At 40.1% G+C, this 24874-nt stretch overlaps 1 protein-coding gene across 3 annotated transcripts in view; it reads left to right on the top strand.

The window, feature by feature from the left end:
• The window catches only part of PLEKHG1 (pleckstrin homology and RhoGEF domain containing G1), a 138421-nt gene that overhangs the window by 104178 nt on the left and 9369 nt on the right, over window positions 1-24874 (top strand). For all 3 annotated transcript variants that reach the window (XM_049801267.1, XM_049801266.1, XM_049801268.1), the window contains 12 exons: window positions 1590-1690; window positions 7196-7265; window positions 14309-14355; window positions 14813-14963; window positions 15968-16099; window positions 18476-18658; window positions 18747-18842; window positions 18957-19043; window positions 21641-21674; window positions 22718-22813; window positions 24076-24114; window positions 24598-24620. In XM_049801267.1, the coding sequence (XP_049657224.1) occupies window positions 1590-1690; window positions 7196-7265; window positions 14309-14355; window positions 14813-14963; window positions 15968-16099; window positions 18476-18658; window positions 18747-18842; window positions 18957-19043; window positions 21641-21674; window positions 22718-22813; window positions 24076-24114; window positions 24598-24620 (1059 nt within the window). The remainder of the gene's footprint in view (window positions 1-1589; window positions 1691-7195; window positions 7266-14308; window positions 14356-14812; window positions 14964-15967; window positions 16100-18475; window positions 18659-18746; window positions 18843-18956; window positions 19044-21640; window positions 21675-22717; window positions 22814-24075; window positions 24115-24597; window positions 24621-24874) is intronic.

Genomic DNA, 24874 nt, shown 5'->3' with positions numbered 1-24874 from the left:
CAGGCTTGGACTGTGAGGCTGCTGTCAGCTAGGAGAGAAGGTAGAGTACAGGTCAGATGCCATCACAGAAGAGATGAGATGGATCTCCGAGGACCTGCCTGCTTGCCGGCCCACTGCTGCTTGTTGCTGCTCTTAAAGAGACTGAGGTTGCCTTGGAATGGGCTTGCTTGCTTTCCCTTGGCAAAAATTACTGAGTTTTGGGGTTGATAAGGGGTACCTTTAACTGGATTATTGAGCATTAGGGTAGGGGGAAGGGACAGGAAAGCCTACTGGTACCTAAACCTGAATCTACACCTGTGACTCTGCTGACACTATTTCAGTTGGAAAGAAGGATTGGGGATGGAGGCTTGAGTGCTGCAATTCTTAACCTTCCTTATGAGGGCATCTAAAATCCAGAAGCCAGATCCGTGTTTGATCCAAACCCTTTTTTCTTCATGGGATTTACACAGAGAATAAATCTTGGCCAATGTATGTGTTCTGTAATGCTTTTTTCTTTATGACTCTGGAACACAGTTATGTCTTACAAGTTTTCACAGTCTCATTGATATTTTGCAGGGCTCCTTCCTTGCAGTACTGTGGAATGCTGTGTTGCTTTTGGGATGTTGCCACACCACGTTGTCTAGCCCCAGGCTAAGGGATTTTATTTATTTTTATTTCACATTGTTTCAGCTGTTTTCACTTCTACTTTATTTCCATCCTCCAGCAGAATTTCTTCATGAATGTGGCAGCACTTTGAGTTTCTTGGTTTATGAGTTGTAGTTAGTTAAATAGCCTGCTGGATTTGTTTGCCCTTTTCTGAGAAATTTTAATACTGTAGTAGCAACAGAATGAAAGGTGACACTTCAGGAGCTAAGCTCTTATCAAAGCGAGGGAAGAGATGGGAAAGTTGTTCTCCCAGAACACTGCTGATCTGAACTTTTTCTAGCTGTCTTATTCCTATTCAGTTAAAGTGCCTGGATGAGACACTGTCTTTGCTTGGAAGTCTTTGCTAGACTACACAGCAATATAATTTGCAATGTAGCTGTTTGTGTGGTTAAACTCCATGCATGTATATACATTGAGATCTGTCCTCCTCTACAAACTCTGCATTTTTTCTTAACTGTGATTTTAAAAAAAAAAAATTTTTTTTTTTTTTGCAGTGGTTGCTTTTCTGGGCCTGTGTTGCTTGTGTGCTTTCTGCTCTTTATTATATAGGTTTTCTGTTACTAAGACTGCATTAAATGACATTCTTCATATCTTATTTTCACTTTTTTTTTCTTTGAGCTAGTTAAATGATCAATTAAACTGTCATTGTGAATGAAATCTGAATACATTTGTGTATCAGTAGCATGAGAAATGTTGGCTGTCCTGTCTAAGGGCTATAACTTAGCACTCAGTCTTTTGTTATTTTCTTGGTTTCAGTGAACAGGTAAGTACTGTTACCTTTCATAATAGACTGACTGTTCACAGAGGGGCTACTGAAGGCTTTACTGTAATAATAAGGTGAAACTGATACGAGGAGACTCATCTTGTACAATAAAACATAGCTCTGTTAACTGATCTAGAAAAGGAGGAAATGTCTGAAGGTCTCCTTCTTATTTCTCTTGTAGGATTACCTTGACTGTATCACTGACCAGACTAAGCTCTCCCTGGGGACAGAAGAGCGATCAGCCCTGTTTGGAAACATACGGGATATCTACCGTTTCAACAGGTAAATTCATATTTAACTAAATGGAAACTATTCAATAGCCTGTGTTAATGGGGAGGGAGCAAGCCAAGCAAATACTCTTTTATCACTTCAACACAGCCAAGTTATATAAATTGAGAAATGGTCTATCTTTGATTCTCAACAGGGCTGGTTTGCTGAGACGAGATTTTTTTAGCCATTTATTTTATGAATCAGATATGGTCTCGATTTACTTTTTTTGTTTTCATGCTGTGTATTTCCATCAATTTAAGCCTAGCCTACTCTGTGCCCTAACTGAGTCTAATGCAAGACTACTGTGAATGCAATTCTTGCCTTACTAAAAAAGCATCGTTTTATTCCTACTATATTGGGTCCTTCTGTGTACCAATATACATCACCTAGATCTGGCTTTTGTAGTCTTTTATATTACTAGGGACTCCCTGAATTAATTTCTCAAAACTGCGTTCAGGTATCTTTCCATTTAGTGAAGGCTTCTGTTCAGTATCTTTACAGACTTCTCTAAAACTCCGCAGTTAGGATTCTGGTGTATATTGGGAGTCTGAAGTAAAATTTCTTGCTTGTATAGCTAGTGCCACGTTGTATGGGACCTGCGGTATCTGCAGTTTTAGGAGCATGCTACTGCTACTTTTGTCTGAATTCTCTGTTACTATAAAAATAATTAATTTATTCAGCATTTAAGGAAAAAAAAATTGATTATTCAATTGATGCAAGAAATATCTTGGCATAAAGTTCCCACGTTTTTTATATCCCTTCAGTCCTGTAAAAGCTCTCTTAGCTTTGCTATAGTTGACAAAACATCACCCAAACTACTGTGTTCTTTGAAGAAGAACAGATAATTTTAATTGAATCAAAAGAGGATTCTGACGTGGAGAACTAGTGTCAAAGACCATCTTCAGTGTTTTTGCATCATCATGGGAAGCTACTTTAGAGTGCTTCAGCTGCTGGTATTGCTGGTCAGTATCAAAGGGAAGAGTGGGGATGGATCTTTTCAGAACTTACAGACAAAGGTAAAACCTAAAATCTTTTCCTGAAACTTAAACCAGCTACTGCAGAGTAATGGAAATACACTTAACTAGAAAGCTGCTGTGTCCTGCTTCAGCTACAACAACTGACTTGACTGAATGCCTAGCATGATGGAAAATACATAGTGGTAGCCCGATTATGTGTTTTAGAGCCATGAGACAATGATTGTGAGGTTACAGCTTCCCAGTGGTCACAGGATTGAAAAAACCAGACCTGGTCATTGTATTTTCCGATCCTTCAAAAGCTAGAGGAATGGCAGACTTGATAGCTAGGGCACATTTATACCAGCATCATTGCAAATATTACCTAATAAAAATACCTTCAAGTATGATCAGTCATTATACAGAATAATTGAGTTGCAAAAAAAGATTTGCAGAGATTAAAAAGAAAAAGAAAAGAAAAAAAAAAGCATTTGGGGCAATTTTAGAAATAAATAGGTTACAATGGTTAAAACTTACTGGAAAGTTCTGCAAATCCTCTAGTAAATTGCTAACATATTTCAGGCCTTCTGATTTAAAATTCTGCTTGGAAATTGTGAGCTTTTAAGACTTGAACACTCATTGTAGATCCCAATGTAGCTTTGAGGATTAAGTTCCCTCCTGTGTGAGACTTGGCATGTAGCTTCTGGGTCCTAAACATAATCTAGAGCCTTTTTATTTATTTTTATGTTTGAAAAAGGTCCATTTGGCAGTTCTGTGTTAGTAGTTTCAGATGCTTTTTGTGAGCATGATTTTATAGTTTCAGAATTACCTTGTTTTTCTTAACTTTGAATTTGACCATTAATCAATGATTAAAGGTTTTAGTCTTGGGGGTTTTTTTTGGACTTTGTATAGATCTGAGAAATTTCATTTCAGTAAATGGGAATTTCTCTCAGCTAAACTACTTATAAAGTTCAGGTTTTGCATTGAATGATAGAAATGATGGTCAGGACGGTAACTGCTAGTCCATGACTATGATCTCTTATTTCTTAGAGTAGAATCACTGACTATATACTGGTCCACTGGTCCTGCTCTGTCTCTTGGGAAAAGCTGCCCCACTATTAATTTATTTATTTGGAAGGGGGAGGTTTTCTCTAAGTCAGCATTTGCTGTATTTCTTCCCTGGCCTCCCCTGTTGAGATTCTTTCCAGTCTCAGTTTAGGATAAATTCTCCACCTGATACCATGACTTGATTCTAAAATGGGAACTCTGCAGAGAAACATGCCCAAGTTTAGTACTTCTGCCAACACTCAGATGATCTTAGGAGAGGCCAAGCTGAAACCTCCGCTGGTGGCACGGATCATCCTGCATGGTCCTTGTCCATCGGTGACTACCGAAGCACACCAATACAGGGCCGTTTTCTGCAACTGCTGTATTCAGCAGTTCCTGTGCTTTGAGCTTCACGGTGGTAAGGGCTGGCTTGTTGTCAGGAGGAGCTTTCATAAAACCTCTAAGAGCTCACCTTTAATGGAAAAGGGGTTTTTTTCCCAGTGGAAAGAAATTAGTCTTGGCCACAGATTTTTCTGACAGTGAAGTTATACCAAGGCTAAATTTCTCTTGATTGTTTTTTTTCTTTTTACTGAAAGTCTGAACTTTTCAGATTAATTTTCCAGAACTTTGTATGGTGAAAGTATTCTACCATAAAGACCAGCTTGTGCCTGCTATGTCCATTTTTGTTTTGAATGCTGTGTTCTGTCAGGCATTGAAGAATGAAGTTTTGAACAGGTGCTGTTGTACTTTAGCATTTATGGCTAGACTGTCTGGTACTTGGTCATCAATGGGGTTTTTTCGTCATGGGTTCACGACAAACCATGCTGTTTCCTTACTGCATCTTTCCATTCCTTCCATTCCACCAAAATTGCCTGTCTGATGTCCCTGTCATTACCATCTCTTGCTTGCTCCAATTTAGATCAAAACAGAGAAGAAAAATACTTTGTTTTGTTTTAAAATGGTGTGGTGATGATATAAAATGAATACAATAAAAAAATTGCCTTGTCTGAATTGTGTGTGCAAATAGGGTGATTATTTGCAGACATGTAAATGTTTTTATCTCGCTCCTCTTGACGTCCTATAGTCAACAGCTTGATAGTAACCTGCACTTTGTCCTATTGAAAATCTTTATCCACAGGGGAAAGATAAGTGTATTGTCTTGAAAAGAATTTGTACTCCAAAAAATCAAAGCATCCTAAAAGACATTGTAATGAGACTTTTACTCATTTGACTTGAAAAAATAATGAATGCACTGCATCAAAAATTGTCAGTATCTTTATGTTTACCTCTCTCATCCCAAAGGAGTCAGCATTAGCTATTGATGACGATCATACAGATTGACATTTTTCCAGTGCATAATAACCCAAGCTATATAACTCGGTACATGTTCTTAAATGGCACTGGCACTTGTGGCACGCTTCAGTTGAAGTCTTGTTAGTGATTCAGCTATGAGAGCATGGAGTTCCTCTGACGGTGCTCCCTCGTGCTCCCTTCCTGCCGGGTGGTTGGCACAAGCGAGTCACGGACACTGAGAGCTGTGGGGTACCAGCTGTGAACAGTGTAAAACCTGTGGATATTCAGGTGAAGGGAACTAAAGCTTTTCTCTATTGTTTCTTCTGCCTCCTGCCAGGTACTTAGATGTAGCCTATAATAATAGCCCTGTTTTTTTACATGTCAGCTTGTTATTATAGGGATTTATTTAAGGTTTTTATGATTCCTGGGCATGACAGATTTGTTATTTTTACGGAGGCAGGCTGCTCTTACCAATCCCATTCTTACCAGCCAGGTGAGACAGAACAGAGCACGGTATAGGTAACAAAATCTTTCAAAGCACAGCCCTTACATTATGGGCTTGTGCTGAAGACACAAGCCACTAGCATATTTACTGTATAAACTTGGACTCATTGCATGAATGTATAAAATCTTCAAGTGTTGCATTACTGTATCCTGTAGGAGAAATAATGTGGTATTATAGGAGACCAGTAGGAATAAAATGTCAATCAGGGTGCTACATACTCTAAGCCATCAGGAGAATGTCTGCCTGCTGGACAGAAGGAATCCTCTGAGCCTGTTCACTGCATTTGATGTTATTTCCAAAACTCATGTGTAGAACGCAATCAGCCATTATAAACTAATGGTTGTGGTCACCATTGCTACAGCTTGCTTCTTCTGCTGATGTAACAAGCTTCATGAGTGTGGGTTATCAAGCAAGGGTCATATTTTTATTCCCATGTTGATGAAGGGAGAAACTGAGGTGTGGATCTTAAATTGTTGCTGTACTGAGTGGCTTAGTGATCGCTGAACCTAAGGTCTTTGTCTGTCTTTGTTCCTTGTGAATGACTGCTGATTTCTCCCCTTCCTTCCTCCACTAATTAGAGGAGCAAAGAACACGTCAGGAAACTTCTCTGGTTTACTCCTTTTCTTTCTTAGAGAGGGAAATCGTGTCTGCTTAGAGGGGAAGAGGGTAGTTCCCTAGATACAGGCTTAGCAATTCTTATGCAAAACTCGTTCAGGGAACCAGCTGTGAACTGGGAGAAAAGGAGCCCTAAACGGAAAATCATCTGATGAGAAGGGGGGGGGGGGGGGGGAGAAGAAAAGTTCTATTAGAGAACAATTTGGCAGAAAACTCAGTTTCTTCTCTCATTTTTCTGAGTACATCTTTCAGTAAGACTAAAGACTATTTGGATCAAGGAGAGAGACCTTTGGGGTTTTCTTCTTCTGCTTGAACTGTTTCTTTCACTGAATTGGCTTTTGAGAGAACTGATTTTCATACAACAGTGAACATGCTCCCTTACTGCTTTGCTCCTGTTACAATGAATTCATTTCCTGCTTGGCATGTGAAAATTATAGAATCCTCTCAGTAAGGTTTTATTTTTATGCATGTAGAATTTATATATTCCCATCCAGAAAACTTTTTCCAGGCTAACTATTTTTCTTCAGTGAAGAGACCCACTGAAGGTAGACAAATTTTCCTGAGTGAGCTTATTCCCATTCTTCTTGTATGTGTAATACATCCCTGGTTCTCATCTGTGTTTTTCAGACCAGCTTCTCATTTCCCTCAGTCAAGTAAAGCTCCGAGAACATACAAAGTCTTTATAGAACAGGGCATGTGCTTCAGTATCTTTTAAATTTTGTTAGTTGATGTACAAGCTACGTAACCTTCTGACTACGCTGCTATGAGTATCATAGAAGGGCTGTCAATCTGAAGGGAGGGGCTCAGCTTGGTTTAGGGGATCAGCAACCCATGGTTATTGTGATGACTTGAATTTTTAAGTATGTGGGAATACCATTTCCTTAGAATGCTCCTTTGCCTCCAAACAAAAAAACCCATTGGCTATACATCTAGAGAGAATAGGGGCATCAAAGGGGTCTCGTTCCCTTTTTAGGACTCCCTGTGTTAAGTGCTTTGGGCATCACTGCCGTGAATGATGAAGCACTGTCTGGCTCTGAATATACAAGTGTGTCTATTCCAAGGTGTGCCATAATTGTCTTTCCTTTTTCCTGTTCTCTGTTTTAGTGAACTTTTGCAAGATTTGGAAAACTGTGAAAATGATCCTGTGGCTATAGCAGACTGTTTTGTTTCCAAGGTAAGTGGCTACTGCAGAAGTCTGCAGCACACCACCAGTTGCAGAGTGATATGTGGGAATATGATTAATTTATTAGTTTTTGAGACATAATTTTGACAGCTTGTGTGACTTCCACCAAGAAAAGTTAGCAAAGCTATGGAAGGGGAAGGAATTTCTCTTAGTAGGCAATAGGGATATGGCTCTGATTTGCATTTAAAAAATCAAGAAAAAGGCATTTTTTTCTTCAATAAGTGTATCTGTACTGGTGGAACTATTGATCAAGGGTTCATTTTTAGATCTTTTTATGTGGTGTATTACAGGGATTCTTCTTTTTCCTCCTTTTTTAATATAGGAGATCAAGTGATACTCCCGTTATGCCTTGTCAGCTTAAAAACAACTAGACAATACAACTTGGCTGCATTTTTAGAAAAGGCAATAACCTTAACATACTCGTGGCCATATTGTTTTCCAAGATGCACTTTTTACTGAATCCAGCAGCCATACCTTTAATTTTCTTTTTAAAGGGGGTGGCCCAAAGTCTAGCCTTAAGATTCAAATCTCATTCTCTCTGAAACATTTTGAATTTTCTGAACATTGATCTGACATCTTCATTCTATTGGGCAATTCCAAAGGCAAGAATTACAGAGAAGGAAAAGTTGTCAGGTGCAGGAGCGATATGGGGAACCAGAGTAGGTGTCCTTCATTCTAGGAAACCCAGAGAGCCAGTCAGGGAAAAGGGGAATGGCTATAATGTGTGGGACAAGAAGAGATGAAGTAATTTGGGCTACAGATGACTGCAGTTCACTGCAGACTTCGCCAGAAAACCCACATTTGCCTTGAATCTGTAGAGCCCAAGCGTGTTAAGAAGTAATGCCGTCTCCATGGTATTTCTGGGGGAAGAAGGGCATGTAGTTATTTAAATTTGGATAATCTATGTATAGCTGTGTGTGCCTGTCTCCATTTAAGAAAAACCACCAAAACGACAAAACTGTTGTGTTTTAGGCTTTGTCATGAAATCAGTATCGCCAGCACCAAGCATTCAATATAACAGGTCTAACACAGGGAGTTGGGGTTAACTGGACCACGCTATTTTGTTTGGCACTATTGTGACAGAAGGCATTTTGTTGGAAAGGGGAGTGATGAGACCAGCTTAGTGCTGCCGTTTCACTGGATCACTTGCTTGAGTTGAGTTTGAGAAGGCTGTTATTTATCTAGTAATTGATCTTTTGTAAGCACTGAAAGATATTGGTGTTGGCACTGCTACTACAAACATAGGATGTATTTTTGCCCCATTGCAATGGGGTTTATGGCACATTGTTCTGGCTCCAAATAGCCTGTGCTGAGTTGGAGGAGAGAGAATGGGGTAAGGGCAAGCACAAAGTCCTGCTTCTGGAATGGATAACTCCATGTGCATGCTGGGTCATGTCAGCCGGACCGGCTGACTAGGAAGCAGCTTGGTAGAAAAGGATCTGGGGTCCTTGCAGACAAGAAGTTAAGCGTAAGTCAGCCGAGTGCCTATGCAGTGAAGGCCAATTGTGAGGCCTTCAGGATATTTACAGATACCACCGTTTGGAGCTGGTAGGTCTTCCTGCTGTATTGCTTGCTTATAGCTGGGACCGCTGGGACTACTCCTGGCTGGGACATGAAACAGAGGTGGTGCAAGTGATAATAGCAAGTCCAGGAAAAAGTTGCACACTCATTCGTATTGGCCAGCTGAAAGGAGTTTTCTGGTAGACTTTCTGGCCATTAGTTCCAAAATCCAGCTGTGTATCATTGCTTGTGCTTTTTGTTCCCTTGTCAAATGCTTTTAGCATTTGTATTATTGGCAGGCAACTGCCTGATGGCTCAGAAATTGCTAGAGATGGCAGTCCTAACAAGCATTTTTTAGCTTCATCCAGACAAGTGCAAACACTTAAAAGCAAAATCAAACAATACCAAAATACCCCACAGTTTTGGTTTTGGCTGTGAAGATGTCATTACAGCAACTGCTGACAGTCTTAACAGATTCCGGTTGTCCATTCTTGGTTGCTTGTATCTTCCCAGCATTGAGTAGTGGAAATAAAACTGCCTTTTTTGGCAGTATGCAGTCCTTCAAGTCTTAGGGGACTTTGGCAATTTATTGTTTGATTGCTTTGAGTGTGCTAGATCTTCACTGTGAAGGATATTATCATGCTGAAGTCATAGCTCACAGACTTAGCTAATGGATGTAGCTCCGCTCTGGAGCTTCTTTAATGCTTCCAGTGGAACTGTGCTTAGGTTACACGAGCTCTGGCTGTAGTGCCATTTTTTTCACCCTACTGGTTCAGCTGTGAATATCGTAGTTGTTGGGGATTTAAATGTAGATTTAATCAAGTTTTCACTGTAGATACTGTGTTTGCTTTTTGCATTTCGTGAAGCTCTGTAATTGAATAAAGTAATAGCCATTTCTTTCTTCTGGATTCGTAGGAAATGACACAAGTTGGTTTGCATATATAACAGAACAGTTACGGTTAAAGTAGCTCTGGAACTTGTTGGAACTAAAATGTTTGATATTTGTGAAAACATCTAGGGAGCTTCATTTTGTAAGGTCTGGTTTTGGACCATATTTGATGGACTGTTTCTTTGAACTTAACTTGGTTATTTGGTTTTGCTCAATAAAATTTGCTGTATAGCATTTTATACTTCCCTCACACAATCATACATCACTGCGTTTCCTGTGTATCACTTTCATGCTTGAGTACAAAACAGCCTTGCAACTTTTAAGGGAAATAGAGTAAAGATTATCAAATCACATTAGCCCACTTTGAACAAAACCTCATAATTGTGGATTTGAATCTTTGTCTTCACATTTGTTGTGTTGAGTGCCAAAAGTAAGTGCTCCTAAAATGGCAGCTTTTATTTGTTAACAGACTTCAGCAAGATGTCTTTAGTGTAAGCTAGCCAGTAACATAAAACTCACTAACAGATAAAATAAGCATGCAAAGCTATGACTTTATATAAATAGAAATATTTAATAACAACTTACAACATTGTATTAAATCCCTCTGTTTTCAGATATTTTAATTCTTTAATAACTCACAGGCAAATAGACACAAATGGAGAAAAGCACACTTTTTCAAAACCTGCTGCCTGGTCATGACCTTTCTGCCCCAAGATGCAGATGGTCCGGATGTGTCTACCAGCTCTTGGTCCTGCCTCTTTGTCTAGAGGAACTGTATTAACTCTAGTACGTTTAATGTCTTGGAGACATTTTGCTGGTAACTGTAATCGGAGGCGGATAAAAGGGTTCCAGTGCAAGCTTAGCTATAGCTTAATTATTCACATAAAGATTGTTTATAAGTTTTCTTACCAACTCTGTCTTTCATTTTCATAGTAATGATGCCAATGTTAATTAGAAGATTGACTTCACTATTCCACACGTTTACATTTAAGTGGGTTGTAAAGGAGAGCTTAATTCTGGCATGTTGCTCTCCTCATTCAGCACCCCAGAAATTCAGAACATATGTTTTCTGAAAGACACACCAACAGCTTAACCAAGGGGAAAGGGAGAATTACTCTAATCTAGCATCTCATTAATGAAGAGGAGATCCAGGCAATTGGCTTCAGCTTACACTCTGACTCAGCTCATTTTCTCAGTCTCCGTTTTCTTTTAAAGTGCCTTTTATGGCTGTAAAAAAGCACAGTGCACCAAGAGTTGAGAGAAGATCTGGGATGTAGCCACGTGCTTGGCACTTCATTTCATGTGGAGGAGACGCACAGTGAATTGATTCAGCAGCGGGGGACAAGCTAAGTATAGCTGGGATCTGCTTGCACTTGGCTTTGCTGTTCAGGGTGAGCTGTAGTCAGTGCGGATGAACTCTTGGCTTGGGTGCCGGTTTTTGCACCCTTTACCAGACCAGCTTTGGGCTCCCAGATTAAAAAAGATCTCTGGAGCAGTTCCAGTCTCCCTGCAGAGATCATTTTTAATCTGGTTTGAAGACAGTTGAGGTGAGCAAAAGAACTTTTAAGCTGAGTAAGTTTAAGACTGTCTAAGGAAATACTGATGAGTATAGCTGGTGTTTCACTTGCTATGTGAAAGTATTGATAGAAGTATATTTAATCCATCTTAGTCCTGTTTTTTCTGTTGCTTCGGAACATAGTTCATAGCACTGGCTTTAGAATACATGGCCTGTGCCCTGATATCCTCCCAGTAACCCAGCGCTCGCTCTGGGGAGTCTGCTGTGAAGTAGAGAACACCAGTTGGGCGTGTGAACTAAAGGTCCAGTCTTTGACCACGCAGAGGTGCTGGGTAACCAGGCAGGCAGTGGGAGAATGGCCGTCCCGGTTAACGCGGCTTCCTTACTCAGGCTTAGGAAGAGCTGCACTTGGAAGTGGCTCTCCTGGCCGCTCTCCCAATGCGTTCGTGTGAACCCTGCCAACGCCTCGGCGAGGTGCATGATGCTGATTCGTTCCAGCTTCTTAAGGGTGAATGCATATGAACAATCTCATTCTGGAGGCAAAATACATGTAATTGACTTTCTACTGGCTGTATGCTCGCATAGCTTGGTAGAAGTAAATGCTCTCTGATGGTTTCGTTGGAAATGAGCTGTGGCGCAATGAAGCGCATACACATGTAAGTGCAGTATGAAGTTTGGAGTCTTGTCTGTACAGAAAGTGGGGATGATTGTGAAACCATTCTTAAAGTTTTAGAGGTGCTGAGGGCATAAGGAACTTTTTTAAAAAAAAAAAAAAAATACAAGTTGTTCCACTTCATAGCTAGACTAACATTCTTTTAAAACAAAAAATCCCACTGAAAATAGTTTTGACCTTGTGTTTAACCCCCCCCCAACCCAATACAACACCAAGAAACCCCAACAAACCACAACCTACTCCCCCAGCCCCAAAAAAAACCGAAGTGAAAGAGTGTGAAAAAGCTCCTGAGAATTTCAGACTTACTTTTGATTTTGTGGTGAACATGCACTCAGTCTACTCTGAAACTCTGAAATGTTTAGCCTTGTGTGTTTTATAGATAATGCTTTCATTTGTTAAAATTTCACAACAGATATTCCTTTTTTGTTTGTTTGAAAAGCAGAACAATCATGTGACTACATTTATGACTAGAATATATATAATTTTTAAAAAAAATTGGCACAAAGTGTTCTGCACTTTGCGTATGAAGTAGTTCTATAAATGGCATTGTTCTGTGATTGTAGCAGTGGCAATGTATTACAATTTATACCAAAAAGCCCCTAAATGAAAACCTTGTTTTAATATATGCATATATAAAATAAATCACCTTTTTTCATCATACTGAATTTCATCTTAATGCTCTCTTAAGCGCTCTGACTTCTTATGAGCGCTAGCTAGTTTGGTAGTGATAGCCATAAAAAATTACAGAGTGTAATGTCTGCAGCGCTCTGAGGTTTTTTAATTCTTTGTTTTCAGCGGAATGGGTTTGGAACTGTGGCTGGGGTCCCAAGCGTGGATGTGGAGAGGCTGTGGGTATGGACATGGGACATAGGTACACCACTGTAAAAACCAGTTGCGACAGCAAAATTAGCCTGAGCGTGAAAGACCAAGCCAAATTGTTTAACTGTATTTGTATCAACACTACATTGAGTTGGCTGGTTTCCAAGATAAGTGCAGTTTAATAAGTTTACAGCACACTAGTGAGTAAATGGGGATCGCAGTCCCCTTGGGAAACATTTATGAGAGGTTTGTTCGAGTTATTTATTTTTTTCAGAACGGTTAATATTGAAATCCAGTAAGAAATACTGAATTGCAGTGACTTGTACTCATGTGGAGGAGCACCTTCCTTTGTACAGGGTCCTTATGAATCACTGCTCAGTGGAGAACTGAATGGCACAACCTGCTTTACCCCTGGAGAGCAGGAAGGGAACAGTGCTGTTGGAAATGGGGAGGGGTGTTCTTTCTGATGAATGGTTTAAAAAAACCCAAAAAACAAGGAGAAGCAAAAGCCACAGCCTGCATCAGCCCTTTCCCCAAGTGGTGTTGCTCCTTGGAGCGCTGCTGCCTTCTGTGAAGGTAAATACTTGGTCTTGCCATTCATCAGCAACTACCCCCCACGGAGCACAGTTATCCTGCTGCACAATGCCAGAGTCCCTCCTGAAGATGCTTTGAGTGGAAACTGGGGTCTTGTTTACTACTGGAAGACTGCTTTTTATCGGTCTAGGCCTCAGGAAAGAAAATGTATTTGATTTCAGAAGCACTTTGCAGTTCTGCAGTGCTTTCCTGGTCTTTAGGGCTCCAGCAAACTACAGAAATTACATATTATTTGGGACAGAGCTGATAGGCCGATGTGAACTTAAAGCACATGGGAATGTTTCTAGAAACCTGTTCTTGCATAGAATTAAATGATGATGATTAAGAAAAAAAATCTTAGGCCAAGGAAGAAAGAAATGAAACTCAAGCTTTTGCTCCAAGAAGCTTGTCAGCTTTAAGTGTGGGCAATTTCACTGTGAGAGGCAAGTGTGGAAACCCACCTAAATCTAGTTGCAGCTTGTTTGGGTAGTAACTTTCAGCTTGCACAGAGTCATAATTTAAAAAAAAAAAAAGAAATCCCTTTTGTGGCTTCTAATTTTCACGCTTAGACTGTGCTCAAACGTGAAAGTATAGTTGTTTGAAAATTGCACGCCGAACGTAACCTGCAAAACTTACTTCTCCCAGTATGCAGGTATGTGCTTTACCACGCACAAAACATGGCATGTGCAAGTCGGTTGTTTGGAGGGGGCTGGTGGGGTGGCAGGGGTGGTTGTAGTGATGGTTTTTGTGGTTTTGTTTTTGTTTTGTGGTTGGTTTTTTTTTAAGATGCATAGATTGTCATAAAGGACCTTGGAGGCCTATTGCAAAGCTGCTTGCTTTATCTCTATGTAGGTTTCTTTTGTTTTTTTCCTTTAAGTAATGGAAAAAAATCTCCAAAAAGAAAGAATGAAATTCAATAAATAGGTCTCTGGCAGTGTTGGGACTATTCATTGATCAGGAACTGGAGGAGGTGTTGTCTTGATGCCATAAACTTTACCTTGCACATGTGTTATCTGCTACTTTGACAAAATCTGAATATATGTAAACCTTTCCGCCCTATGCAGAGTGAAGATTTCCACATATATACACAGTACTGCACCAACTACCCAAGGTAGGAATACTGGGTTGCCTTTTTACATTTGTCCCTCCACCTGTTTATGTAATGCCGTTTACAGTCTATACAAAAAAATTTGTGTCCTTTCTGCCCTCCAAACTGGAGGGAGGATCAAGGAGTTTACCTTTTTTTTTTTTTTTTTTAACTTAAAATAAATTTTTAAAAAATACTCATCTGAAGTTTTATTTTGACTCTTGTTTTTCGTTGCTGTTATTAGAAAATGATGGTTTTATTCTGCATTGCTCCAAATGTGTGATTCCCAGTGAGAGTGGTTGCATATCAAAGGAAAATATAACTGAATTCACAACGTAACTTAAAAACCCTCAAAAACCCAGCAATGATTTGATTAGGAACCTGCTGCCCCCTTTTATGAGGGAAGAAAGAAACAATTCTTGACTTTACTTACAGACTTAGGGAGACAATGTGTCTTAAAGCTATGTTTTGATGTTTCCAGGTCGGTGGCTGTGTTGACAGAGTGCATGAGGAACAAGGCACTGGCCAAGTTCTTCAGAGAGCGGCAAGAAGCGCTGCAGCATTCTCTGCCCCTGGGCTCCTATCTCTTGAAACCTGTCCAGCGCATCCTCAAGTACCACCTGCTTTTGCATGTAAGCACCCATTAGAAATGTATGCCATTTAGGGCTGCTGCATGTTGAAGTTCTGCCTGCTACAAGGCTTGATGGTTAGAAAGGTTCTGGATTTCTTTTGATGCTCTTTCTTTTGGGAGTGTTTGATTTCTACATATGGAGACTCTGTCTTCGTCATTTCACAGCATATGCATATATTTGGAGTGGGGAATTTATAGTAATCATTTTAGACACATTGAATCAGTCTGTGCATCCAAATAATTAGTTTTTTTTAAAAAAAACTGGTCTGTAATTCTGAGGTTGTTTGGAAGATTCTTGTCATGATTGAACACTTTTGTACACAAATTTATTATTCCAATGCAAACCAGCATTTTTGCACATGTTGCAGTGTTGGAGGTGGTTGAAAGGAGGGCTAAATACATATAAACACCCCAATCGGTAAGAATTTTGTGGGGAGGAGCGACTGAGGAAGTGGGAACTCTTTCTATATTCAGTGAATTGACTTAAGCAAGTTTCGGAAATTCCTGCTTTATTGTTAACGTTTTCCACATATGTTTCCTATTAGAGAGTCATGTTCTAGTGAAGTGTAAAGACACTGATCCTTATTTAAAATGTCTGGTGCTTTTCTGCTCTCCAACTGTAAAGTAATGCCTAATTCCATCAGGGTTTTGTAAGTGTGTAGATAAATTCTGTGTTTTAAGAAAGCCATTAAAAGCTGTCTGAAAAGGTCTCCTGTCAGCATGCTGCGTTCTCTTTCTGTGCCTCTCTACTCACATTGGCTGCTGCAAGTATAGTCGCTGCTAAACTGACCGTAAAGGCTTGGCTTTGTTACTCATCTTGTGTTAATCAAATTGATAACAACGTGTGCTAGTAACAAAGGCAGGGACGTTACATTTGAGTGATTGCAATGCAAAGACAAAATAGTACAGATAAAAACATAGTATTGTATCTAGCTGGGAAAATTCATTTAGAAATAACAGGACTTTTTTTTTTTTTTTTTTTTTTTTTTTTTTTCCCGGTCTTAGGAAATAGAAAACCACCTTGACAAGGACACCGAGGGCTATGATGTGGTGCTGGATGCCATAGATACAATGCAGAGAGTGGCATGGCATATAAATGACATGAAGAGGAAACATGAACATGCCATCAGGCTCCAAGTGAGTTCCCGAAGAGATTTTGTGGGTGTTTGTGAGCTGTTTTTGTCAATATATATGCCATTAACATTTTTTAGTTTATCTTTTCTTTTAATCTTTGTTAGTCATAATTTAGACCCCTGTTGAGTTTGCCTGTGGCTGTTTGATCTTGGAAACCATGGTCATAGCTGCTGCAGGAAAATCTCAGACATCTTTACCCTACAAGCAGCATCCTGTAAAGCATTTATTTTGCAGTAATATGGAACTTAAGATAACTTCTCTTTCTTCCTTTCCCTCAATTGTACAGCACTGCTGTACAACCCTAGGGCATGGCTTTGTTCAGAAATCCTGTGGTTTCCGATTTCTCCCCTTTGTGCTGATTAATTTTGTTTTAAGGCGTTTCTTGTGCTTCTTCTTGTTTAAGTACTTTCCTCTTGGGCTTTTGAAGACTCATTATCAGTTGCTTTGTGAAAAGTATAAACCTAGAAACCTGATAGTTAGAAAAAGGTTAACTTTGCTTCAGTTGAAGAATTTTTGAGGCGAAAACAAAAGCTACACCCTGAGTAAATTTTGGCATTGGGAAGCGAGCTCTTTGGTAGACTTTTCACAGGTCTTCCGTTCTGTTTCAGACTTCCCAGTGAATCACGATTTTACATCACATTTTTGTCAGCAGTATTTACATCGCTTTAAGAAAATTGGGGGGATTTTTTAGTTTATAAAAGGGAGTAATAGGCTTATACTATTCCAGAAATCTACATCATGTTATTCTTGGTCCCTTTTTTTCCTTTTAACATAAATGCATCTTATTGGCCCTCATTTTTTTGTGGTGTGTTTTTTGTTTTGTTTTGTTTTGTTTGTTTACATGTAGGGAGAATAGAGCTACATTTGATAACATCTTGCCTGCAGCAGCGTAACCTTTGCCACACATTGCTGGAAATGCACGCTAATGACTTTTAACAACAGCCTGCTATAAATCTGAGTAATGGTAACCAGTAATATCTGGCAATAAAGAGGGTTACATGCTTTTGGAAAAAACCATTTTTTTATTATTTTTTTTTATTTATTTATTGAGCTCAGCTGGAAAATGTATGGAGTTGTGGAAAATGTTTATGTTCATAGTTAACCTTTAAAAAAGTAAAATCTGTTACTGCAGCCATAAAGATAGGTCTTCTGTGGGCTATCACACTGTCATTTGGTCTGTAATGCTGCAAGTACTGTGACAGCAGTTCCTGCTCAAAGTCTCCCTCAACAGCAGTGGACTTGATTGCTGTACCCTGACTTATTAAAAGTTCCTGGAGAGATCTGATAAAATGCAACTTTTTTTGTTTGTTATGTTTAAATTTTCTTTTATAACAGTCTTGTGCATAGTCCAAAGTGTGTTGCTTTGGGGTTTTCTTCCTGTGAATGCTCTAGGCTGCATTTATGCTCTAAATGTACTGAGATGTTTTCTAGCTGAATGCTGTATTAAAGTGTAATGTCCTGGAGAGACCAGCCTAGGATGAGGAAATCTGTCCTTGCTTTGCTAATGCTGCCAGGTTTAAAGTCCAATGGAAGTTTTTAAAGATTTCTCCAGTTAAGGTTTAGTCTGCTTTTAGAATATACTGTCCCATGCTTAAGTCCTACATCATTGCCACTGACAGAAAAAAATGAGCAACTCAAGGAAACAAGAATAGCTATAGTTAAGTGACACAGGCTTGTGAAGTTGTTCTTAGGTGTTTCTCTAGCCTTTTTTTTCTTAAGTAATAAATAAGGTGAGAAATATCTATGGTATGTATACAAATCATTAAAAACACAAGTAAATCTTCATCTTCAGATGATCAGTTGACCAAATCACTTCTAGTCCTTTAGTCTTCTGAGAAACGTCTCTTCAATCTTAACACCTCACAGAAGTGTCTTCTGTGATGGGTCTACAGTACACACACCCGGCACTATAATTCATTCAGTGGGGGACCACACAACCTCAGGAGGATACCCAGGATGAGAGGGAGATGTTAAGAGGGATTGGTTAGGGACATAGAGGGGAGCAGGCACGAGAGAGACTGAGGACTGAATTACAGACCATTTTCCATCTCTGTAAGTTCGGGGAGATGAGGCTGTGCTCTTTCATTACAGGCTGCCCCAGGGATCTCAGGGCTCTTGGCTGAGTCCAGGCAGAGGCAGTGACCAGTGCTCAGGAGGGCATGTTTTAGTCTGGGCTTAGCAATAGCAATAGCCTCCAAGCACCTGGCTGCAATGTTGCACATAACCTAATAACCTCAGCACTGGTGTGTGGTGACTTTCCATTGTTGGATGCTGCACGTTATATAGGAGAGTGGGAATGGCCTCAGCAGATTGTTTGAGTCTTCATTTCAGTAAGATCTCTGAAATGTACGTTGGTTGTTCTTCTTTAATCTCTTGCAGGAAATACAGAGTTTGCTCACTAACTGGAAAGGGCCTGACCTCACAAGTTACGGGGAGCTGGTGTTAGAAGGAACGTTTCGCATTCAGCGAGCCAAAAATGAACGCACGTTGTTCCTCTTTGACAAGCTGCTGCTAATTACAAAAAAGAGAGATGAAACATTTGTGTACAAAGCTCACATACTGGTACGTTGGAAAGCAGGTTGTAGTGTGCTGTCTCTGGGTCTCCCCAAAACTCCTCTGTGATTCACGTTGGTGCCTCTCTTTGTTACAGTGTGGGAACTTGATGCTTGTTGAAGTAATACCAAAGGAACCCCTTAGCTTTAGCGTCTTCCACTACAAAAATCCCAAGATGCAACATACTGTCCAGGTATGACCAAAACCTCCCTGCCCACTGGGTAACCTGACTGATGACCGTCTGCTATTCCTGACCCTGCATAGTGCAGTAATGCATTTTCTCACGGTGCTACAATTTTTTTATCAGGCAAAGTCACAGCAAGACAAGCGCCTTTGGATTCTTCACCTGAAGAGGTTAATTCTAGAAAATCATCCTGCTAAAATTCCTGCCAAGGTAAAAATTCAAAAAAAAACCCAAACCACAAAACACCTCCTTTTATGTGCACTAACTTAAAGCAATCTTGTTAGCTGCAAGGTACATGGCAATTTACAGGAAGTTTAGACTCCTGGAGGTGAACTGTTTCCTTATATCTTTAAAAGTGCCTCAAAATTAGTGGGAAAGTTCTACTATAAGTGTCTACAGGGGTTGGTACAGGAGTAGAAGAATTTAACTGGGTTAGCATCATTGCTGTCTGCATTAGGATTTGCCCACTAAGACGTGAGTAACAGAGATGCAGTATCAGTAAGCTTGACTGTAAAAGCATAGCTTAGCTTGATACTGCCTGTCTGCACAACACCGACGTGCGCTAATTGCAGCATATGTAGACATTACCAAGCTAATTTTAATCTGTCTTCGTTAGGTGTCAGAGCAGTGAAGCTAGTGGCAGCACACACTTCACTTTACAAATATGCACACCCACCCTGAACCCTGCATCCTTAGCTGTGACATCTAGGCTCTTTTTGGTGAGATAGCTAGCAAGCTTTATGCCAGAGAAAATGAGGCACCGATATACTCAGAGCTGTAAAGTCTTGGAGTAGGGAAACCTGATCCTTTTATTAAACCTGATCCCTTATATCCTTGTGGGTGCTGCTTTCTTCTGTCAGGTGGCTGAAGATGGGACGAGAGGAAATGGCCTCAAGTTGAGGCAAGGGAGATTTAGGTTAGATATTAGGAAAAAATTTTTTACTGAGAGGGTTGTCGGGCATTGGAATAGGCTGCCCAGGGAAGTGGTTGAGTCACCATCCCTGGAGGTATTCAAAAAGCACGTAGACGGGGTACTTCAGGACATGGTTTAGTGGGCATGGTTGATGGTTGAACTCAATGATCTTGAAGGTCTTTTCCAACCTAAATGATTCTATGATTTATGAAATCCTGTCTTAGAGCTCCAGGTGATTTTTCCCAGTGTAACATATTGCACCTCTCAAAGGGTGTTAACCCTAGTTAACTCTTGCCATGACACAGCAGCCACTGACTTGTGTAGAAGCAGGATTTTTTTTCAGATTCCCCCCTCCCCCCCCCTCACTGAGTTTACTGTTTGGGGTTTTTTTTTCAGCATTAGTTTCACTGATCAGTTTCCCTGACTTTTTTTCACCAAGTTTTATCCTGTAATGGCTAAAAAATGTTACCTGAGACTGACGTGCACAGTGCTGTAATAACTGTCATTTTCCACAGCTCAACAAAAAGAGAATTATGGGAGAAAAAAGCCCTAGTGGTTGCTATTACTAATTCTCCTCTTATCTTTTTGTTGACAGAGCTTATCGAAAGAATAATGTTTATGCTAGTATCTATGCTTACAATGTAAATACTCACTGCGGTTTATTAGGTTGTAAAAAAAAATACTCATCTTTTGCATCAAGATTTTTTCTTACTTCTTCCTGGATTTTTTTTTTAATCTGTGGAAAAAACAGAAACCCAAAAATATAATGCCATTTTCTGCTCAGAGAAATAATTTCACTTGAGAAAGGAAAAGTCTAACCAAATAAATCTCTGAGGTTGTCTGCACTTTTTTTTTTTTTTTTTTTTTTTTTTTTTTGACAAACGGGTAGTTGCTAGTTATGAGATTTCTCTCTGCCCAGTTTTTGGAGGCTTTAATAGTAGTCCACATGTGACGCCTGGTGGAAAATTAAGGAACTGCACCTGTAGAAGGGCAAGCAGGCTACGTAGGCTATTTTATTTTAGTTTATTTTCTGATTTATGAGCTGATATGCTTGATAAAACATGCAGATTATTTTTTCTATTTAAAAAAGTGACAAATTTTAAGCAATCATGAGACACTTTTTATCCCGGTTCTATCTTACTTAAACCAAATGATGATTTATTTTTTTTTAATAGCTGTTCCTCAAGGAATCTCTTAAAAGAAGCAAGGTTGATAGTGTTTTCTGTGCCAACAACTTCAGAGTTGAAAAATAATAGAGGACTTAAACTATTTGAATTTTAGGGAGGAAACACTCTGTGAATCGCCAAAAAAAAAAAAGTGATTCCCAGATACTAGGGCCAGTTTTGTGCTGATCCAAACAGAATATGAAGATGTGTATTGACAGCTCTAAATTCTTGGGCTTACAGGGAGATCTCTGGAGGTTTGAGTCTCCATGGAGGAGACCCAGCCTCTGCAGCATGATCTTGGCACAGCACAGCCCCTGTCTTTGAAGCCACGGTAGTTTTTGCAGTCAGGTGTGCCATCACTACATCCTCCAGGAATTCCTCATACCAGCGGGTGCCATAGGCACGTGGTTCTCCCCTTGCACTAGCAGAAGGGAGGTGGGCACGCAAGGCAGAGCTGCCGGCTGCAGTGAACAACAGGTTTTTGTGTGAAGCCCTGAAGATAAGCTCTGGTAACTGCCAGCAAAATTCTTCTTCACGTTTGTAACGTGTCCAACACACAGAGAAAGACAGAAAATAACACTGCTAACTGTATTTATTAGTTAAAAAATTAAGCTTGCTGTTGTTTACATGTAAACTCAGTACTGTATCTGTAATATCAGTATCTGTAATATGCCATGTAATTTGTCCTTCTACTTATGGTTTAAGTTTTTAATTTGTCACTTTTTCAGGCCAAGCAGGCAATTCTAGAAATGGATGCCATACGTAAGTTGGTTCTTTTTCACTTTTGTTTTAAAAAAGGAATAAAACCTTCTTCAAAAGTTTGGCTTTAACTGTTGGTTTCATCTGAGATGGAAGGAGGCCAGGCTTACATTCCTTGAATTATGGCCTTGCAGAAAAGCCCCAAATTGGGTGCAGATTCTGTGGAGCTCTGTAGGCGTTAGACTGACTGATCCGCAACCAACAAGTTATGCCTCATGTTGAGCAAGGAAGAGGCAGATCAGACCACCTGTAAACACCGGCCACTCTCTTTTGCTTGCTCCATGCTGACTAAATGTATGACCTTTCCTGTGTCGTAGCATAAACGCCTTCTGGCTAGCACCCACTGAAGGGCTAGCACCCACTGAAGGGCTAGCAAGAAGCAAACGCAGCTTGAAGAAGCACGTAGCAGTGTTATGACTTCTTCCTGCTGGTAAACCTGCAGCTGGAGGACTGCGAGGCTTGCGCTGGTGTCTGAAGAGTTTACCTGTGTCCCCCCCCAGGAGCCAGGGTTAGAAAGCACATGTGATGCTGCTGTCTGTGCTCTGAGTGCGGTCCCACCTGCACGGTCCCTGCTGTGGCGTCTGCTGCTTGCTGCCTTTGCTGGTGCAAACTGCATTAGCTCTTCGTGTTGCCAGTGATCCCTAGCAGCGTAGGGAAATGAGAATGACGGTCCTACGATATAAATGCTGAGGAAGTCTTGGAGTAAAGCAGGCTTCTTATTTATTTACGTAGTTTTTGTTGTAGAGAGTCAGTCGTGAAGGCTCTGACTGAGAAACTGGCAAACAAGCATGATGATGGTGGATAAGGGTTGCTGGGTTAGCCATCTGGAGCAAGGCACAACTAAACGGGCAAAGCGTTTCCATGGCTGGGTAGATGACGGCTGCCCTACAGCAGCACATCTTGCCTGTGTTGCTTCAGGCTCTGATGAAGTGCCACTAAACCAGTCAGAAATGGACAATGGCACTGGCTCCGAAGAGAGCTGCTGATGCATGTGAAGTGACACCCTCGTCACTCTCTTATGTCTTGTGCCACTGCTTATTCCACAGATCACCCAGGCTTCCACTATAGCCCCGAGGGGGAAATGAAATCATCGTACCAGCCTAAAGAAGGCACTGCTCCTCACAGAGTGAGAAGGAAATCAGGTGAATAAACTCCTTTACCACCAAGATGACAAAAGGAAAACCAAGCAGGGTTGTTTAGGGCTGGGTGAGGCTGGGCACGGGGAATTGGTCTTTAACCTGCAGTCTATGCAGGTTTAACATGGCACAGTATCTCTCAGATAAGGATGGAGCATCTTATTAAGCATCTTATTATCTTGTTGTTTGTGTGATTTATTTATTTTATCCACTGTTTGCATTTAATTTCATGGATGTACATTCCCAATGGTGGATGCATAAAGAACAGTTGGTACTTTCTAATGGATAAAAGAATGCATATAGAGGAAAGCCAGTCACGTTATTTAAGTCTGACATTTCTCTCCCTGCCACCTCCCTACCCCCCCCCCCCCCCCCCCCCCCAAATAATTACTGTCTTAGAAGTGGTTCCATCCTGATTATGATAAGCTTATTATTTCACAACATGATTACTATCTTTACTAAGTCTAATGTCTGCCTTATGGATAATAGAGATTTGAGAGGTGGTTATGCTGACTTTGGGGTTTTTTCCTCCTAGCTCAAACATACATCCATAATTACTGTTAGTTTCCTCTTGAAGACACTACCAATGTCTGTGTAGTTGGGTGACTTCATATTGCAGTCACTATGTTCCCCTCTTCAGCTACTTAAAGACCTGTCCAATTTGGAGTGTGTAACACTGTATTCGGAATGACTTCATGAGAATGTTGTAGTGATTTATCATACAGCAGCATTTGTATCTGAAAAACAATCAGGTTTTAATTACTTCAGGCATCTTCCTTTGTTTCTGAGGTGAAGGATTGCATTGGTGCTGCTTTGCCTGTAAAGGGGATAATACAAAATACAGATAAAATGGCTGCCTATGTAATGTTCCCCTACTTATACTTTTAAAGCCCTGCTAAGCTGTTGGTATCTCATACATTTTTCTAATAAGTAACCTCCAGCAACTTAGAGCAATAACAGAAATGACAAAGTCTTTTGAAAGCAGGAATCTTAAAATGGGATAAAAATTTACGTGTGGCTTGTTGTATGGAGGGCAGCTGCTATTGCATTAAGAAACGTGTATTCTTTGGTAATAGCTGTAGGTTTGACACTTCAACAAATGCTTTTTTGTGAGGAAATTGGGTGATTAAGAAATTAAAATCTGGCTTCCCTGCATGGGCTCAGAAGCTTAAATTTTGGAGGCCTATTGCTAAATAAAAAATTGGCCAAGATGCTTATAGATTTCTTTGGGATACTGGAGTGCTTAAACATGTTGTTATCTTTTTCAGAGCCCTCATCTAGAGTTCATAAAGTTTTGAAGTCAAATGGTAAGCTACTTCATCTACTGCTTATTGACCCAGTGCTTCTGTACTTGTAGAACAAGTAAAGATGGATCCTTTTTTCCTATAACTTTCCCTAAAGAGGGGCGGGGGCGGGGGGCCACAGAGGAAAAATAGGTGTGCAAAGAAAACAAAATGTTATTGTTTAAATCTAACATCTGCTTTTCCACACTTGGGTTCTGGTCCGGTAAACATCCTAGCAACTGGCAGCTGAACACAGAGTCTTGGTCATTGTCAGTAGTTGCTCAGATTGTATCAGTGTTGCATAATTAGGACCTGAGGTGGAACTGCGGTAAAGCTCATGCTGTCTCTGTTTTATCAGAGACCCTGTAGTCTGTTTGCTCAATTGCAGTTGCATTTAACCCCCTTTTGGGAATTCATAACTGGGTTATTAGTGTAGCATTAGAATGGGCATAGACTGACACCGGTTTGATTACTCACTCATGATGAAGTATGTATTTCTGTTTTCAGATATAAGTCCAGATATGCAGAAGGTAAGCCATTTCTTTTATTTCTTGGTTTAGCACATTCAAATGACGTAGAGCACAGTATTTACTGTAGAATCTGCATCTTCTTGGTAGTGTTGATTTTAAGAATGGAAACAAAATCACAAATGTTGTTTAGCATCTCCAATAAGATTACTGGAATGAAAGCTAACTATTTCAGGAGTATCTAATAAAGAAAAAATGGCTGATCCTTATATTTTTGTACTTTATAATACAGTGCAATCAATTACTAGTGCTACAGG

Source organism: Accipiter gentilis, chromosome 5, assembly GCF_929443795.1.
Source record: "Accipiter gentilis chromosome 5, bAccGen1.1, whole genome shotgun sequence".
In the NCBI taxonomy this organism is placed as follows: Eukaryota; Metazoa; Chordata; class Aves; order Accipitriformes; family Accipitridae; genus Astur; species Astur gentilis.
Note: the sequence above shows the minus strand (reverse complement) of the source record. Positions and strands in the feature narration are given on the sequence as shown.